General features: G+C 27.8%; 1 protein-coding gene across 1 annotated transcript; it reads left to right on the top strand.

Moving 5' to 3' along the window:
- Nucleotides 1–5,058: 5,058 nt before the first annotated feature.
- Nucleotides 5,059–6,474, top strand: LOC114410713 (thioredoxin H2-like). Its single transcript, XM_028374657.1, has 3 exons — nucleotides 5,059–5,253; nucleotides 5,349–5,471; nucleotides 6,044–6,474. The coding sequence occupies exons 1-3, from the start codon at nucleotides 5,128–5,130 to the stop codon at nucleotides 6,173–6,175; spliced, it is 381 nt and encodes a 126-aa protein (XP_028230458.1). The 5' UTR covers nucleotides 5,059–5,127; the 3' UTR covers nucleotides 6,176–6,474.
- The last annotated feature ends 14,143 nt before the right edge of the window (nucleotides 6,475–20,617 follow it).

Raw genomic sequence — 20,617 nt, 5'->3', positions numbered from 1 at the left:
ATTCAAATTAATTTTGGGGTGAGATTAAATTTAACTAATTTTAAAAAGTAAATGATCAAATTGATCTAAAAAAAATTAGAGGATTAAATTTAATCAATTTTTAAAATTAGAGGATCGAATTCAACCCAAAAGAAATAAATGATCAAATTAAATGCTAGAATATAAATTGGAGGATAAAAAATTAATTTAACCTAAAATTAAAAGATGCCAGAGACTTCGATCAATTGAATTAATATCAACCAGACGAGCATCTTTGATTTGTATCACTTTATTTGTTTTCTTCTTCTTATGCTAATAAAGATTGACTTAAACGACAGGAGCGTATAATATTGACAAAATGACTTTAGTTTGAATTGTGTTATTGTTCTTTATTTATTGGTTAAATAAAAGGTGGTTGGGTTTGATATAATATTATCTAGATATTGTAATGAAAAAGCTTCACATTACTCGAATTGAAAAAGCAAGATTCACACTTGAAGTTATAGATATTCGTGTTATTATTTAATTTGATTTTTAGAAAAAAAGTTATATGAAATAAACATAAAATAATAATATAGTTTGATTTGCATTGGTTCAGTTTAAACATAACATTAAATCTGAATCAAATAAATCAATTTTTTTAGTTTGATTTAATTCAGTTAAATAATTTTATTTTTTAATTTATCATCATAATTTAAAATCTATCCATTAAACTTATATAATTATTATCTTATATTATTTTTAAAATATCGTTTTATTAAATTTTGTTTCACATATTTTTTTGAAATTATTATTCTTAATTTAGTATTAATATAAAATGATATTATGAACTGTTTTTATAATATGATAGCAATTTATGCATCACTTAGTATTTAACACAATTTTATAATAACATTAGTACATCTTTTTTAATATGTGAAAGTAAAATATGCATCTTAATTATAATATAAAAGAAAAGTAATATATTTCATGTTTATTATTAATTATCACAATAAAATCAATGTAATATAATATGTGATTTGTTCGGTTTGGTTTATTTTTTATAACAAGATTCGAAAACTAAACAAGACCGTAAAAAATATGTAATTTTTAAGATTTGTTTGTTTATGTGATTTTTGATTTTTTGGATTGAAGATGAGATAACGACTATTTTTTCCTACAATTGCCAAATTCTCAATTTAGCTACTGAAATAATTACAGTTTAAATGAATTAGTTGCTAGTAGGAGATCGCAAGAATATTTGGTGACTACTTTAACACGAATGGTGTAGTGGTTGTTAAATTCTCACTTTACTTTAAAATTATTTCTTCATTGATTCGCATAAAGGTTAATTAGACTCAATGGTCTATATATAAGAAGTTTACTTTAATTAACTTATGCATATTTACAAGCTTTATTACAAAGTATTCCTTTAAATTAACTTTCAGGTGGATATTAAGATAAAGAAACTAATGTCAAATAAATAAAGTAGCACTTGATATAATTTTATTGAATTTTTCTTTTTCAAGTATTTTTTTCTCTAAACAATTGCTATAATTAAGAGGTCTGTTTTTTGAATTTTTATTCATAAGTTTTTTTTTTTTTTTTTAAACTGTGCCCCAATCATTAAAATAAAAAGAAGCAACCCCCCCAACAAAAAAAGGTAAAAAATTAAACCAAATAGTACCTAAACTAAAATGATACTTAAATTTTAAGAAATACATCGAACTATTCAACATGAGTCATATCTTCACCTAACTTTTTTTTTCCACCCGAATTTGGCATCTGCGACGTATAATTATGCTGAAAAGGTTCTCCGATTTCATGTAAAAAAATAGGTGGGGGGTTTCTAGTCATCACCATCGTACTATTGGAATTAGATCCTATGATACAACAAAAGAACTCCACCAACAAAAGTACAAAAAAATATAATCCTTTTAACTCAGAATGTCAATTCATCCTTCGTCACTGATTGACTCAGCCTGCACTTTTTTTTTTTTAAATGATCTTCTTTTTTCTTGAGATAAAAAATTAGAATTAATTAAATTTTTAATCTCTCTAGTTTTTTAGCTTTTAAATTTTAATCCTTAAATTTTTTTGACAATTTTTAGTCCTCTATTATTTTTTTTCATCATTTTTAGTTCATCTAAACTTTTTTGCCCACTTTAGCCTCTTATTTATTCTTATTGTTCAAAATTAACCTCAGTTAAAATAAATGAGAGACTAAAAATAGATAAAACAGAACTAATTTTGAGTAATAAAAATAAACAAAAGATTAAAAATGGGAAAAAATTTAAAAGGACTAAAAATATTAGCAAAAAATTAATGAAAGACTAAAAATTATAAAAAAAATTAAAGGATTAAGAATTGAAATCTGAAAATTTTGAAGATTAAAAAATTAATTAACCATAAAAATTAACTTTTTGAAACAATCTTCTTGGTTTGTGACATTCGCATGACTCAGCTGCATCTTCAATTGCTTCCAATTTTTAAGTCAGACCAAAATATTGGTGTTTGTTAAACAACATTTCATGATAGTGATGCATGTTGATCAACCTATCCGATCAAAGTAAATTTGTTGGCAGAAATTTTGTTAAGACTAAGAAAATATACCAAAACGTCGATTGAGTAAAGATTGATGTATTAATCAAAACTTTCGTCGTAGTAGTTGTGGGTAATGATAGCTCTATAAACATTCGTGGTAATATTATCTAACATTACTCATTACTTGAGTTATATTTCCACACTATATCATCAAGTTATTGCATAAAAATATGTTAGATAGATCTGCATGTGTTGTAGATTTAATTTATCACGACTCCAAACTTCACATTTTACTTGTCCTTAAGCAAAACTAATCACAAGTCACAACTCGGGGTCAAAGTGTGTTCTATGCCTGAACCTCTCTCTATCCCAGTTCAACTATTTTTAGTGTTACCTTTTATATACTTAACAAATGGTTACACTAAGCCTAAAGAGTTCATAGCAAGTCAAGTTAACAAAGAACATTAACTCTATCACATGCCTCTCTTTCTCTCTCTCTTTCTAGAGAGAGACTCTATTACACTCAATCCACATCCTCCTCTCACCCACCAGAAAATCAAGTATTTCACTCAACTCACCAGATAGTGAGTGTTATTTACCATATGCTTGAATAAAGAATCTAAAATCATTATCACACAACAAATACACACATATATATTAAGAGATTTTTTTCTAGGTTGTAATGAAACTAGGGCCATAGATGAGAAATATATTTGAAACCAGGTTGATGAAATATTGATAGTTTAAAATAATTTCATAATATCATCAAATCACAAATTATTATATATAATAAATTTATTAATTTTTATAAATTTCACTTGAAAAGTCACACTATCAATAGTTTTTTAATTGATACAGTATAAATTTTTTTACATTGACAATACTCATTAAATTCTAAATAAAAATGTACTTTTAAATTTCTCATATAACATTAATTAATAAGACATGTTTAGAATTATGTTTTAAATAACTTTTACATCTTTGTTAGAAAATATAATAGCTTAATATGGTAGATATTAAAAAAAAAACTTGACTACATATTTATATTTCATACAATTCACATGTATTTGAAAGTATAATACGCGCACTTAACCTATGAGATACCTATTAGATTTTTTTGAAGGCACTATTTTTTTAATACTAGTATGTATTTATTCTCTTTCTTTTCTTTTTCTTGTTTTTCACCTCTACTGTTCTGAAACGGAATTGAAAAGAGGATCCACAGGGCTCACTCATTCAACTTGTTTATTTAAACAAACAGCTGATGCTGATTTGATTTTTGCGTGCTTATCGTTCTTTACTGTCACCTGCAATGCTTTTTAGTGAATTTTTGCGGTCCACGGTTAATATCTTAATTAACTCAATTTTATGGGAATCAAAAATACCTGTTTTGTAAAGCTTATTGTGAAGATCACACTTTCATATCTCATCTGAAAGGGAAAGAATAAACAGAAAAACAACCGGCTACAAAAAAAAATGGAATATTGATTTTTGAAAACTTTTTACGTCGGCAAAATTAAACCTGAAATTAAAGGTGTAAAACCGAACCAAGCTTTAAATTTTACTTGTTAGAAAAAAAAAAATATAAAACTTAGATTTAACTCATTTAATAACTCATTTATAATCTGATTATTTTTCTATTTATCAAATTCATTTGACTTCTTTGATGTTAGATACTCACTTTACAAAGTAAAATAGAGAATTGTAATTATTAATTAAAAAATATTGTTTGAAGTTATAGTTAAATGTATGCATATGTATAGTAAATTATGTAGTTATTTAAATCTTTTAAGAGTTATTTTTGATTAAAGGTTATAACATCTTATTTTAGTTTCTGAAGTAAATCTCTCACTTTGAAACAAATCCTTAGGTTTATTAATTTAATATCTAATATTTAATAGATCGTTTTATGCATAAAACCATATTTTTTTAAGATATATTATAATTTATTAACTATATTTTATTCACACAAAATCGATTTTTTTTCTAGTGTTAATTATACACGTACAAACATAAACTTTTAAAATTATGTTTTTAAAATTTGAGTCTGGTTTATTTATATATTTAAAATTTTCTGTTTATTACCCTAAAATGCTTAAATGTAATGATTAAAGAATTAAAAAGTGTCAAAGCATTTATTTTGATAATTACTTCATTCTTCCCTTTTATGAATGATAAATATTTCTAAGGCCAGGGAATGTAAATCAAATTTATGTATAAATTGAACTTGATATATTGATACAAATTATCTTTTCAATTAGGTAAATTCGCATTTAAAAGAAATTAACAACAAATATTATACTTTTTTAATGAAAATCTTTTACTTTGAATCCTCCAAGTATTAGTAGTAGCTCTAAGACTGTTAATAGTATGTTCCAAAATCAGTTGTTGACATCTATTAAATAGGTCTTCACTTCAAGAATCTGATTCGTTCGTTAATTTGTTGGGTGACTCGTATGCTTAGAATATGATAATAATTAATTAATAATTTCCCCACCAAGATACTTGTTACCCTATATAAGGTCCAAATGTTACCTTCACCCAAAATTCACTCACAATAACAAATCCCTACACATCCTTAAATCAGTTTTGGTTTTTCATCCCCAAAAGGAAGCAATTAAAATTATGGGAGCCAACTTTTCCACTTTCGAGTTTGTAGAAAAATCATCACACTCATCGCTGGTCCTCACCTTCCATTCCACTGCTAAATGGAAGGCTCACTTTGATGCCTCCAAAGAAACAAACAAGCTGGTAAATTTGATATATATAAAATGAGCTATAACATCCTTACTGGGTTTAATTTCATGAGGCCATTATATTAATTGTGTTTTTTTAATTTGTTAAAGATGGTCATCGACTTCACTGCTACGTGGTGTGGACCTTGCAAATACATGGACCCAATTATCAAAGAATTTGCTGCAAAATACACAGACGTCGAGTTCATTAAGATTGATGTGGATGAGTTAATGGTATGATGCACATGGTTTCTTTCATAGTAATATATACCTTTACCTTTAATTGGCTATAGAGTTTAATTTTCTACACAGTACACTGATATAAAGCTTTTTCCATTATTAATTAATTATTATAACCATTGAGTACACGATCAATAGATATCATGTTATTCCAGTTTAACAAATGATTTCAAATTTGAATATAATATGCAATTACCTTTAATATAACAAGAATTTTTTGCCTACACAGTACTCTTACTTAACTTGAACAATATATTGTCTTCATTAGAGTATATATGTGTAATCTATACAAAAAAATAGATATTATCTTATATATGATTTTAAAATTAATTATTACAAAAGTTAATAATTTTACAATATATATTTATTTATGATTGGATAATGCATATATATTTTAGTTGATTGAATAAGATATACGAGTTGTTATGAATTCCTCTTTATATTTGATTTCCATTTCGGTGAATAAGAAAATACATATAATAATTAAACTCTTAGTTATCTATGAACCATATCTTGTTTAACAGAAACATTTACTTTGATAATAATGCATATATAAATGGAAACAGGAGGTGGCCGAGGCTTTTCAGGTGCAAGCAATGCCAACATTTATACTAATTAAGAAAGGTAAAGTAGTGGAAAAGGTGGTGGGAGCCAAAAAGGAGGAGCTGCAGAAGCTGATTGAGAAACGCAGGAATTGAGTTTAAGTTTGAGTACATGTGTACTGATCTATCTTGTACTGTAACAATAAAATCGTGATCGATGGCTTTGCAACATACATTCCAAGTACTGTTAGAGAAAATAAGATCAAGTGTATTGATCATAAAAAAAAGACTAAGTATATTGGTCTAAGGTGGTGCTGTCTGCCATGAGCATGACACTATGACATTGTAATTAATGTGTAAATCTAGCTGTACCATATGTCTAGTATGTATGCATACGTATTGTACCAAGGTGAAGCTATTATTTTAATTCTAATAAGTTGTATAATTATATATTTTTTCCGTTATTGTTTATAAGACTTAAATTTAAAATAAAATTTGATTTTTTTATAAGATCTAATCAATTAAGTTCCTTACATTAAATTATTATTAGATTAGAATACCCCTAATTAAAAGAAGAAAGAATATATTGATAAATAATTAAAAGAAAAAAATATTAATGATAATGATAATTTTAAAAAAAAATTATAAATTTAAAATAAATTTATTGTTATAATCTAAATTAACCATTTTTTTAATAATAATGAATTAGATAATTGAGTAAATGATGAATGATGAGAGTATATTATAAAAATATGGATTCTTTATGTTTAAGTTAATCTATGATAAAATGTAACAGAAAATTACTCTAGGTACTGATTAATGAGTTAAAAGTGAAAACATTTTATAAGAATACTTTTCTAATAAAAAAATAGTCATCAACCTTTTAATCTATTTTTAGTACACTCGAGCATTATTTAATTAAGGTATTCAACAAAAAAAAAATTAAGGTAATATATGTAAATTATATATTTTTTTCAAGGACGGTATCTAATATGACATCTTACAAACTATACTTTTTTCTGTTATATGTTCACTCGAGAAGAATACACAAATTAAATAATGTAATTAATCTCTTCATTTATATAAAATTATTTTTAATTTCTGAACATAAAATTTTCTTTTATTTTCCTCCCATTTATGATAAGATGATATAAAATATTTTTTTGGTGATTGGATTTATTATTATTATTATTATTATTATAAGATAAATAAACACATGAAAACACCAAAAATTATAAAAATTGAGAGGAAAATGACGTTGAGATTCAAAAGTCAACATTAATCTATGAAACATATTCATTAAATCACATTAAATGTTTATTCTTTCATTTTTATATTATTATTTTTAATTCTTTATATTTTTCAGTTGAGTACGAGATTTTTATTCTAAGTACCCCATCCAACTCAATTAGATTAATAAAAATTCAAGATGATCAAAGATACGTTAATCCTTAATAAAAAAGTTTAATGGTATGATAATATAAGATACTTTTATACTATCAACCGATCAAAAATAATTATTAGTATCACTGTCTTTTAAAAAAATTATTATAAAAATTAATAAATTTATCATTTTTTAAATTAAATGATAATATAAAATTATTTTACCTTACTTTTAAATATAAGAAACAAAAGCTACTCAATACTCACCAATGAGGATAAACAAACAATGTTACACAAGAAATCAACAACCATTTAAAGATGTAGGTCAATTAGTGTGTGGAATTATTTTAGCATAACTACTAATTTAGGTTTCAAGTATAAACAATGCAATTACATTAAATATACGGTGGATAACTTTGTCACTTTTTTTGAATTTTTTTTATAGACTAATCGTTCATTTTTATTTATTTTAATGTCTGTCCATAACTATTAAATAAAATGTTATGAATCATTTTAATTTAATACATATTTATAAAATTATTATTTTTAAATACTGTTGTTAATGAAATATATTTTAAAGTAACAAATTAAAAAAACAATAATCTTTTGATTTTAAAATATATTACTAACTTACATTTATCAAAATGATCTAATAAATATGATCAATGCGAACGATTTAATTCTTTACTAAACGTAACTAAGTTTGTTAAATTTAATTAGATTTTATTATTAACTAATATAAAGTTCAAGACTGCTGTCAAAAAAACGTAGGCTACGTTTGATGCACATTGTGGTAGACAATGACCCAAGGTACTGAATAACTCTTTATTTTGTTTGCTGTCTGATGAACCAAGTAGAACACATAATAATTTGCAATTTAACTGCATACCCTTTTATGCGTCGCTATGAAGACGACTATGCTAATTTTGGGTTCTATCCTTACGGATACTTTTTTCGTGAATTTGTTGGTGAAGATGAAGCAAATTACCCATGATCTTCATGCTTGATATATCGGTGTCTGAGCCTTGGCTGAAAATTGCAATCGATTCAAAACATGAATCGGAGCACGTACCAGTGCAGATATTATTCAGTTTGCAATTAATTGTGCAAATGTCGTGGATTACTAGGGTCATGAGGACAATATAATTGAACATCTATCATTGATATAAAATAAAGCATAGACATAACACTCTTTTTGCATGACTTTTTACTAGGCATTAACTATCCAACTCTGTTTTCCTCATGCTTTCAATAGTGAAACTCATGTCATTACAAACTCACTGTTGAAGTATTCATTCATAGGTTATAAATATGAGTTTTTCTTTGTATACTTGTGAACTCGGTTGGACAGGCAACCTTGCTGGGTGAGATGATTAGACATTTAAAAAAGCTGAAAACAAATGCAGCACAAAATAGTGAAGGCAGCTTGATGCACTTCATTTTATGATAATAAGGGCTGAGTTTGTAACTTTGGGAGGAAGGATGAAGAATGTCTATAGCAGATTTATTATGAGAATTTTTCTTTATAGAAGATTTCAAATAGCAATTTGACATGTTAGCCAAACTATTTGCATTCTGAAAATCATGTGAATCTGTATTCTTTTTCTAATCAGCAATAAGAAATTCATTATAGGCACAAGTTGGGTTGTTACATAAGAAATTCATAAGAAATTTTGCTAGAAAAATTAAAATAAAATAAAATAAATAAATGAGAAGAAAATCCAAAGCCTTAAATTAAATAACAAAACAACATCAAAGTAACTTCAGAATGACAGAACATGAATCAATAATGCAATATAACATACAATAAGCACGAAGGAGAATAATTTAAGGGAGAAATTTTTAATTAGTCTGGGGTAAAGCGCACAAACACTATCCTTAGAGAGAAAACGCCACCACTGTATTAGTAAGAAAATTCGATTGCACTTCTCTCCCAAGATATGACAACTAGTTGGTTCCGATCGTGCGCAGCGAAAAGATCCCCAAACCTTCTAAACACCAATGTTCTTGCTCTCAAAAATAAGTTTTTATAAGAAAAGGAAGAGAAAAATGTAGAGAGAAAGAAATCAAATTATTTTTATGCTTGTGTGTCTTCTAGAGAGGAGGAAAGAGATATATATATATCGGCATAGACCCTTATACAACAACAAAAAATCTAACCATTGGAAACTAACTCACATAACAGATTCTAAAACAAATCATTTATAAACAGAATTAATATGAGTAACATATTTTTATAAATTTTAAATTATAAAACAAATATTTACTAACATTTCCCCACATAATTTAAAATTTTAAAATAAAAAAATAAACATATGAAAATACAACACACAAAATAATAAAATGAACACTTGGGTGAAGCTTTATATTCTGCATGTCATATTCTTACTAAAGTACCTTATAATTTTTTTAAAAAAACCCCTTATGAGCTATGGAGAAAAAGAGAACAAAATCTTAAATATCTTAAAGTGTGGGGATATCTAGCAAAGGTTAACATTCTTATTAATATGAAAAGGAAAATTGGACCAAAACTGTTGATTATGTTTTTGTTGGATATTCTTTGCATAGTATTACTTATAGATTCTTGATTGTTAATTTAGAAGTATTCGAAATTTCTAATGATACTATTATGGAATCTAGAGATGTCACTTTCTTTGAAAATGCTTTTCCTTTGGAAAATAAATTGTCTAAATCTATTTGTGATACTTCTTGTTTTAATTTATCATCTTGTAGTGATGCTAATAAGGACATTGTTTTTGAACCTAGGAGAAGTAAAAGATCTAAAAAGGTTAATGATTTTGGTTTTGAATTTTGCTCTTTTCTACTTAAAGATGATCCTAAAACTTATGGTAAGGCCATGAGATCAATTGATGTATCTTTTTGGAAAGAAGCTATTAATGATGAAATGAGTTCTCTTAAAACTAATAAAAATTGGATTTCTGATTCTAATGAAACAAAATCAACAAGTGGTTATGTCTTTATTTTAGCTGGTGGTACAATATCATAGAAATTTGCTAAACAAACTATTATTTCACGTTCTACCATGGAAGCAAAAATTATTGCTTTAGATACTGCTATTAGTGAGACCGAATTTCTTAAAAATTTGTTATGTTATTTGTCATTATTGAATAAGCCTATACCTCCAATTCCAATGCATTGTGATAGTCAAGTTGCTATATCTAAAGTTACTAGCAAAAATTTTAATGAAAAAAGAAGACACTTAAGAGTGAGACATAAATCTATTAGAAATTTGATTTCTCATGGTGTCATTTCTCTTGACTTTGTCAAGTCAGAAAACAATATTGTGGATCCGCTTACAAAAGGATTGACGCATCAACAAGTACTTGAGTTGTCGAGGGAAATGAAACTAGAGCCCATTATTTAGTTACAACAATGGACACCCGTCTCCGTGTGACAATATTAAGGTTGAGGTATTTATATATGTGTATTTTTTGGTAAAAAAAAATACCTCTTAATGAATCCGATGACAATTATTGTAAGGGTAAGGGTCACAAACCACTCTTTGAGGATTCACCTAGTGAGTGTGGTGGTGGGGCTGTCACTGAGATATGGACTAATCTCTAAGTGACACTCACGAAACAAGATACATGCGCAAGGTCGTGTAACGTGTGACCACTTATTAGAACCTAAATGAACGTCAATATTATAGGGGTTGTGTACTAAAGTCCAGTTAAAGAAGGTGCAGTTCAAGACAATTAAGTCACTACATTTATCTCGGGTGGAAGTTCATAAACACTATGTATAAGGCTCAAACCCAGAAGGTTCCTTATACCGAAATGCAATATCGCATGCTCTTTCTTTTACATTTCTATACAAATTATTTTTAAAAAATATTTTAAAATTTTAAATTATGTGGGGGAATGTTAGTAAATATTTGTTTTATAATTTAAAATTTATAAAAATGTTACTCATCTTTTTTTTGTTTATATAAAATAAACTATTTGTTTTATAATCTGTTATGTAAAATTAGATTTCCTATCTTTTCTAAAATTTTGCTTTAATGGGTTGATGCAATTTGTTACGTTTGTTTTGATATTTGTAAGTTAGTTTCCAACAGTCAGATTTTTGTTGTTGCGTGAGGGAGTCTATGTCTATATATATCTCTTTCCTCCTTTCTAGAAAACACACAAGCATAAAAACAATTTGATTTCTTTCTCTCTAAATTTTTCTCTTCCTTTTCTTATAAAAACTTATTTTTGAGAGCAGGAGCATTGGTGTTTAGAAGGTTTGGGGGTCTTTTCGTTGCACACGATCAGAACCAACAGCTTGTCGTATCTTGGAAGAGGAGTACAATCGGATTTTTCTACCAGTGCAATAAGAGCATTTTTCTCTAAGGTTAGCGTAAACGCGCTTCAACCCAGGCTAACAAAATTTCTCCCTTGACTTATTTTTCTTTATGCTTTAGTGTATGATATAGTGTATTGTTGATTCATGATAGCAAGATTTTGCTACTGTTGTATTATTATTTAAGTTAAGACTTTGCATTTTCTTCTCATTTATTTTATTTTATTTTATTTTTCTAACAAATTCTTCATAGATGATAGGTTGTTACATAAAACAAACTTAAATAACAAGCTACTACGAGATACACTACTAGAAAACACGCTTTCTACATTGGTCGAAATGAGTATTCAAAGACGATGGTCAACCATTTTTGATTGTAACGTTGTTGAAAGTAAAAAGTTTCAACAACGGTCAACAATAGACCGTTGTATAAATACAATGATTTCTACATCGGTCCTTTCCCAACCACTGATGTAAAAAGGTGACCTTCGACTACGGTGGTGACGTTAGCATCGACTTAGAACATGTGTTTTCAAAATCGTTGCTTACGTCATGACCATATTTGAAAGATGGATTTTCAACTATGGTGTCAGGTTTAGCACCGACGTAATAAGATGTGCTTTCTAAGTCGTTTGTCGCGTAACCACCGATGTAGTAAGATGAGCTTTCAAAGATGGTGCTGGCGTAACCACTGTCTTAGAAACAACATCTTCTTACATCGAAGCTTATGTCAGTACCGATGTAAAAAAGAGATGAACCTGTAGATAAAATTTTAGGTTCATTAATAATAATTATTTATAAATACAAAATTATCTATATTACTAATAATCAATAAATATAATTATATAATATTAAATTAACTAAAACCTAAGAATTAGTAATAAAAATTATCTATGTTACTAATAATCAATAAATATAATTATATAATATTAAATTAACCAAAACTTAAGAATGAGCAATAAAAATTATCTATGATACTAATAATCAATAAATATAATTATATAATATTAAATTAACTAAAACCTAAGAATGAGTAATAATTTGAAAATTATTATTGTCAAGTATCAATGATAAGTATTACCAAAATAATTGACCTTCTTTATACTCGTAATGCCAGGGTAATAATTTACCTCTACAACAGGACCCTTGTGTGAAGTAGTTATGTATCTAAATGTTGCACAGAAAGCCATAAATCATTCATCAACCTGTTAATTTAGTAAAACCCAGGAATGAGTAATAATTTTAAAATTATTATTGTCAAGTATCAATGATAAGTTTTACCAAAATAATTTACCTTGTATGAAGTAGTTATGTATGTAAGGGTAATAATTAATTTACCTCTACAACAGGATCTTGGTATGAAGTACTTATGTATGTAACTCTTGCATAGAAAGCCAAAATAATAAAGCATTGACCAACCTGTTAATTAATTAGAAGAATGAAGTTAAAAGCAGCTTGAAAAAGAGCAGGAATATGTAAATAATAGAATACGGGGCCAGTTATTTGTCTCTTCCTTTTTCGGTTTGTAAAACACAGTTGTAAAAATTAGATGAATACAAATAAATTTTAGTGCACAAGGTTTACAACTTTTGAATAAAAATAAAAAAAGGAGGTCCAGTCCATAATTTTTTCCTTGCATTAGCTTATCCTTTTATCTAAAAAACTATATAAAGCATTAAATACAAAAAGGAGGTAATCTTTACATGGTTAAAGAGTAATAAGTAATCCTAGTCATTATACAAAAGCTTAAATGCAACACGTCATACATGTGCAGTCATGCAAGCATTTTATTTGAATAAAATTTAGTTATGATTATACCATGTCAGGTTTCTGAATGCATTGCTTGATTAATTGTTCCCAAAGTTCATCATCATGCTGCATGGTTACAACCTTTACGGCCTGCAAAAAATTATGACCGCTTCAAACTTAAAATCACCAGAGTTGTCATTCACAAGTTACATGTATGTTGTAACCAAAAAGCAATTCAATTAGAAAAAAAATAATGTAACTCTCCTATATCCCCCAATTCCATGTCTTCTTGTCTCAAACTTTACATGCTATTTGATATACTTAGCCGATTTCAAGAATTTAACAAAATATGCTGTATAACAGATTTTTCTACTGTATTATTAGCAGTCCAGTTCCCAGTATTATTTAACAGTGTTTTTGGTGCAAACATAACTCCCTTTGTTTATGATTGGTGTCAAGTGGTGTTAAGAGACAAGTGAATCAAGTCAACAAATGATGTTCAAGCTTATTGAAACGGCCAAGGTCTACGAAAAAACTTGCCATGACAACATCTTTTTTTGTGATCAGCTTGTGTTTTACTACATGGTATGATTTGGAGTAAAGTTAGGAGTAAGATTTGGAGAAATCCATCTAGACTAATTGAGCACACAATTATTAGAGTGCACTTAAATTGAGTTAGATCCCTTTACTATGTTTATTAACATTTAAAAAATAGAGAAAAATAAAAAATAATTAATCTAACTTTACAATGATTGGAAATATAACTCTAGTTTTAAAACATATAATCATAATAAGAATGTGACTGACTTCACATGATTAATATGAAGAAGAAAATGATCAAATATTTCTTTTGCACTTCTTATGCATGCATGTTTTAATATAAAATTAAATAAATTAAAATGTATATTCAATAAATAATAATTCTTTTGTAACAAATGATGGCTAGTGTAAAATTAGGATTAATTAAGCTTTTCGTCCCTAAATTTTTCAAAAATTGATTTTTAGTTCCTGATCAAAAGTTTGATTGATCAATATTTCTCAACTTTTTTTTTCATTAAAGTTTTTAGTCACTGAACAAAAAATTATCTGATCAAGGTACTTAAAATTTTTAAAAATCCAATTTTTAATTCTGAAAATCATATCAAATAAATAAAAATAACAGGTTCAAATTTTTGTCTAAAAACTAAAAATCATTTTTTTATGTTTAGAAACTTTAATCAATTAAACTTTTATTCAACGACTAAAAATCTCGACGAAAAAAATTAAGAGACATTAATATCTCAAATTTTTATTTAAAGACTAAAAACCAAAATTTAAAAAAATTTTAAGGATTAAAACTTAGTTAACACTTAAAATTAAAGTTATGCTATTTTTATTACATAATATAGTTAAATTTAATTATTTTTTAATTGAAAAACTGTACATTATTTTTTAATTAAGAGACAAAAATAATCACTTTTAAAGTAGGTTGAGTGCCCCAAATTTAAAGGGAAAAAGTATTTATGCCCCAAATTTTTCTATTAGTCGCGACTAATAGAAAAACGTTGTTGGCTAATAAGATATAAGTCACTATCAGCCTATCGAAAAAAAAAAATGTTCTCTATAATCCAACCGTTCAGACTTTACTAAATAGAAACTTAGGCCATCTCTTTTCTTCACATTACATCGTCTTACTTTTTTCTTTTTTGGTGGATTAAAGTGTTACATTGATAATTTGATATGATTTATGGTTGGACACAATGTTGAGTTCTAGATCGTGCTGAGTCGTTATCAGGGATGGATTGAAGATCGATCCAAAAAGATTCTACGAATATTAATTCACATTTAAATTAAAGTTTAGGAACTTTATGTTAAGCTTATAAATTTAGAAAAATTTCTTAACTCTTGTTTATTTAAAACTTATTTTTAGATTTTTTTAGCGTCAAACATATTTTAAAAAAATAGTCAAATATAATCTAAATTAATTTTACTTTCAAACATAGTTTCAAAACACTTATACCAGCAAAATTTATTGGCAAAGTGGTTCCATACTTAAGTCTCTTAATTAAGGTATGATATTCGATTTTCAACTTAAATATGATAAAGTAACAACGGAATATATTACTTTATTTTAAAAATAGACCAATCCAATGGACGAGAAATTGTCTATCTTGCTCCTGATGAGCCCTCATATCCAATCACGTAAACTCTTAGTAATAAAAAAAATAAAGAGAGATAGGTTAGCTCACTTAGCACACTATTTTTCCATTGTTATTTTAAAATTACTTTAGCTTGTTTGTTGTATTTTTGTAGTGAAAAATAACATATATATAAAAAGAATAATTTTAATGAATTGTTAGTGTGCTACCTGATTCGACAAAGAATTAATTCGCAGAATAATCAGATAAAGGAATAAAGTTTATCATGCCATCATCCATAAGATAAAATCATAAAACTTATATATTTTAAATATATAAAAATAACTATTTAGCATGTACAATGTTAGATACTAAAATATTAGTATATAATTATATATGTTAGTAATATACACTTATGTTAATATATATTTACTTATTTTCTTAAAAACTGTTAGTAAATTATAATTTTATTTTTCTTAAAATATATTCAAAATATAACGTACAAATGAAAAATACTTTTTTTAAATATAAGTATTAAGTAAGAATAATTTTAAAGCTTGCATCTACGTACATTTTATATGTATCGTCATGGGAAAAAAGCAATAGAACAATTATATCCAGTAGTGAGATTGATGTCATGTAGATGTATTTTAAAAGCAAGTACTTGAAAGTCTGCCTAATTTACCATAAATGGAATAAATGAGCCAAACTAAAATGTCTGCTTAAAATTCAGGCTTTACTTACGGTTAAGAGTATCTATATTTAAAAGAGTTATGTATCTTAAATTAATGACACTTATAATTTTACATAAGTTTAAATATTTTATATAAAAATTTACTTTAATGTTATTGTTAAAGTAATTGTTTAACGTGAATCCTATAATACCTAAAAATTATGTTATTTATAATATAAATTTGATTAAACAACCATGTTTATAAAAGCAGCATGTCAATTGCTCCGATAAAAAAAAAGGTTAAACAATTTTGCTTGGAGTGAAGTAACTTTTGTAAGTACTCTCATTGGTGTTACTTTAATATTCTATTAGATAAGATATATATTTTTATATAATTGAAATTTATGATAAATAAACATATTTAAATGAATAATTAAATTATATTTTGAATTTGTAAAAGTAATTTAAATGGTAAATAAGATTATTTTCAATTGATAATTTTTTTTATATAAAATATTGAAATTTAATTTAGAAATAAAAAAAAGAGAACATATTAAAAGAGATAAGTTGTTATATATATATATATATATATATATATATATATATATATATATAAAGATACAAGATTAATAGTTTAAGATAGTTGATTTTTTTTTACTAGTTACTTTTGTAATGTATGAAATACACTTTCAAAGAAGTGAAAACAAAACAAAGAGAATATTGGGAGTTTCGATTGACAGAGTGAGAATATTACTGGACAAATTATGTATTTTAATTTATAATATAGAAATGAATAAAAAAATAAATTTATTTAAATTTGATTTATTTATATGTGAGTCAAATTTAAAACTTTTATTTAACATATTTTATAAATGTCATTTTGATTTGTTTCAAACTTCACATAAATCAAAAATAAAAAAGGGTGTTGCTATTCGCCACTATCAAGGCATGAAATACCTATTCAAACCTCATTTAAATTTTTCACTCCATTTGGAGGAGGTCTAGTTGATTTGCCCCTTCTTCAATCACGTCTAGATCCATCATGAGCGGCCAAAGGTGAAGCTTGTAAGGCATGGTGTTCAAGTGCTACCATACCCTACTCATCCGCAAGTTTGAAGGTACGTGGACCAGTTGAGGTTAGCAACCCATATTATGACGCGATATTCTGCCACAAACAAAGGATTGGTACATATCTCTTAGGAGAGGTGGTATCAGGAGACGTCTTCCTTCCACTTGCCTGTTGGAGAGATGAACATCACTCTGGATGATGTGTCCTATTTGTTGCATTTGATTGTGACAGACAAATCCATTGATCATGTCGCCTCACTCTTTGACAAAGAGGTGGTGAAGATCCTCCTGATGAGTCATTTGGGCATTCTAACAGAGACAAAGGCTTCTATAGCGGCAAATGCAAGTGTCAGGGTAAGGTTGACGTGGCTGGAAGACCTTTACCATCGTTATGTTGAGTCGAGTTCGTATGTTTAGGTTGCGGCAACTTATCTCTTGCACTTGATTTGCAGTGTGATATTTGCCAACAAGTCCTGAACTCACGTCCATGTTGTCTACCTCCAATACTTTGGCAACCTAGATGGTTGCCATGAGTACGCATGGGGAGTAGGTGCACTAATGTACCTCTATGACCATCTCTCCTATGCGAGCCAATATAGCAACAAAAAATATGGAGGTTATATGACATTACTCATGGTAAGTAAATTATTTTAGTTTTTTTATTACCATAATTAATATTTTTATTAATATGTTTTATAGTCATGGGTGTTTGCACATTTATCAACTATTGGCTATTTAGAGTCGGGGGATTATGTTGTGGAGGACCTGGTAGCCACTAGATGGAAATCGTTGAGAGGAACCGGGTGTGTCCTTCCGGTCAGGGAGAGACTAGATAAGCTATAAATGGATGTTGTCATATGATGTCCATATGAAGATCACAAGGATGTGAGGCCTTTCACACAACAATCTTTTTTCTTTGGCTCCATTAGATGAGGGACTGGCGTGAGGCCTTATTGTCCGGAGAAGGTGTTGAGGAAGTTTGACCATGTCCAAACAATTCTACGCCGGCCACCTCCTCGTCCTACGTATCAGCTTTGTGATCGGGCGTGAGCGGAGTGGCAACAACATATCACTCCTCTTGGTGATGATGTACCACTTGGGGGTCCTTGAGTTTGCACCTATGACTATTTGCCTTAGTTTTACAAGGTTTCCCATCCCTATGTCATTTCACTGGAGGAGGGACAACTAGTCAACCACCATATGGTCATGTACATTTATCGCCTGTCAAAGTGAAGTCATAGCCTGGGCAACCACTGCCAGACTATTTACCAGGTGGAGACTACTCTTGCCTGGTAATGCAAATTGGATTTTATTGATTTTTTTCTACATTGTCATTGAAAAATAGTTACTAATTGTAATGTAATTGTTATTACATGATCAATTTCGAAGAGCGTTAGAAGCTATGTAGAGCTTGTTGGACCTCAGACCTGTGCCAAAGGGCACAAGTCATCATCAACTCATACAACTTTGAAATTGTTGTAGGAGGGCTTAGTAGTTGGCTGCAACTTAGACGCATAGAGACCTAGGAAAAGGATTGGCAAGAATGGTGGCAAGGGTGGCAAGAAGGGTGGCAGAGGCTATTTACTTTTTTTATTATTGTCATTATTAGTATATTTTGATTTATTATGCACAATTTTTGTTTTGACATTTTTTTAGTTTATGTTTTGGTTGAATTATTTTTTTTTTTTGTGTTCGACAATTGTTTAAACAATGCACGCTTAGTAACAACAACTGTTTCTTCAATTGATTCATAAAACTAACATCAATAACTAAAGAAACATTGATAATACAAACTTTTCTAAAAAAACAACCAACATACAATTTTTATAAAGTAAAACATGACTGCACAAATTTATCATGCATTAGAGCAATGATCTCATCAACATATTTAGGTTTCCTTGGTTTGCCCAATAGGGCAAATACTTCATATGAAGATTGGTCCAAAGTTGCATTCAACTCAATTAGACCTTTATTACTAAATTTTGAAAAAATGAAAAAGAATTTTCTCATCATCATTGCGTTTAAGCTCTATACACTTATATTCAACACGACCATCACCTACATAAACAAGTTGGCGGTAAAAAAGGTTCAGTAAAATTCCACTACCTTCGATGGAGTATGTAATTGTTTTCCTTAAAGTATCAAGCGACATATCCTCACTTATTCTAACGACTTCAGAATAACTGGGACATTTAAACCATACCCCTTCAGATGATAAAATTATGTCACCCTTGTAATACACAACAATAGGTACATTCTCAATGTTTTCAACAATATGGTGAATATTAGGGCAAGAAAAACAATTGGAACTTTAGGAACAATTGTAACCAGGCTTTTGGTCCAAGCAATAGTAATTGGAACTCTAACAAATCCTCTTAGAGTGCTAGGAATGAAAACAAGAATTCTAACTGGAGTTTTGGGGTTCTTGGAAATAAAGATTCTAATTGGGAAAGAAAAGTAATTAGAATTGTGACTCTAGTGATGCTAATCAAAACACCACTTTGAGAAACAATAACAACTGGAACACAACAAATACCTTAAGCGATGATGGTGTAATTGAAGGTTCAAATGAAAATTTCTAATGGAATAAGTGGTGTGAACTAGAGGAGGTGGTTACTAAGGTAGATGTGACTTTAAAGGTAGAGGTTTTCGGGCTAAAGGAGAATGTGATGGCTTTGGTCTAACAATATAGATGGTTTAGACTACGTCTATATTTAATAGTGTTCGGTCAATACGTCTTAGGAAAAGTAGTGTTCAGTCAATACGTCTCAGAAAAAATAATGTTTAGTCAATAAATGTAGTGTTGCAGTATTCAATCAATAAAAAACACAAAATGTATTTTTATTTTATTCAATTTTTTAAAAAACAGTATAACAGAATCATGATTCTATTTTGATAAGGGGGTGTAAAAAAAATAACAATGGAATCGAGATTCCATTGTGATAAATGGGTGCCAATTAAAAGAAAAATAACAATAGAATTATAATTTCATTGTCGTGATTTCATTTATATTATACAACAAAATCATTATTTTGTTGTGATAAAAAGGGTGCGAATTTGGACATTCAACAAAATCATGATTTTGTTGTGCATTTTATTCAATAGAGTCATAATTCCATGGGAAGAACATTCACATAATAGAAAAAGCTATTAGTCCCAAGGTAGGGGCCAAAAGAAATTTCTATGAGACCAATAGCAACCCTTTAACTCAAATCCAAATGGCCCCAATAGACCTAAGACAACAAAAGGTAACCAACCTTGTCCAATAGGCCCAAATAAAAAAAAATTAAGGATAACTAACAC

This window comes from Glycine soja, chromosome 1 (assembly GCF_004193775.1).
Source record: "Glycine soja cultivar W05 chromosome 1, ASM419377v2, whole genome shotgun sequence".
NCBI lineage: Eukaryota > Viridiplantae > Streptophyta > Magnoliopsida > Fabales > Fabaceae > Glycine > Glycine soja.
The sequence above is the reverse complement of the archived record's forward strand: the minus strand, read 5'-3'. Positions and strand labels throughout refer to the sequence as shown.

Bases quoted from the DNA above. Each gene is read 5' to 3' on its own strand.
- LOC114410713 (XM_028374657.1), top strand. From the start codon at position 5,128: ATGGGAGCCAACTTTTCCACTTTCGAGTTTGTAGAAAAATCATCACAC. The intron at 5,254-5,348 runs GTAAATTTGATA...AATTTGTTAAAG, and splicing joins CCAAAGAAACAAACAAGCTG to ATGGTCATCGACTTCACTGC. The intron at 5,472-6,043 runs GTATGATGCACA...AAATGGAAACAG, and splicing joins TTGATGTGGATGAGTTAATG to GAGGTGGCCGAGGCTTTTCA.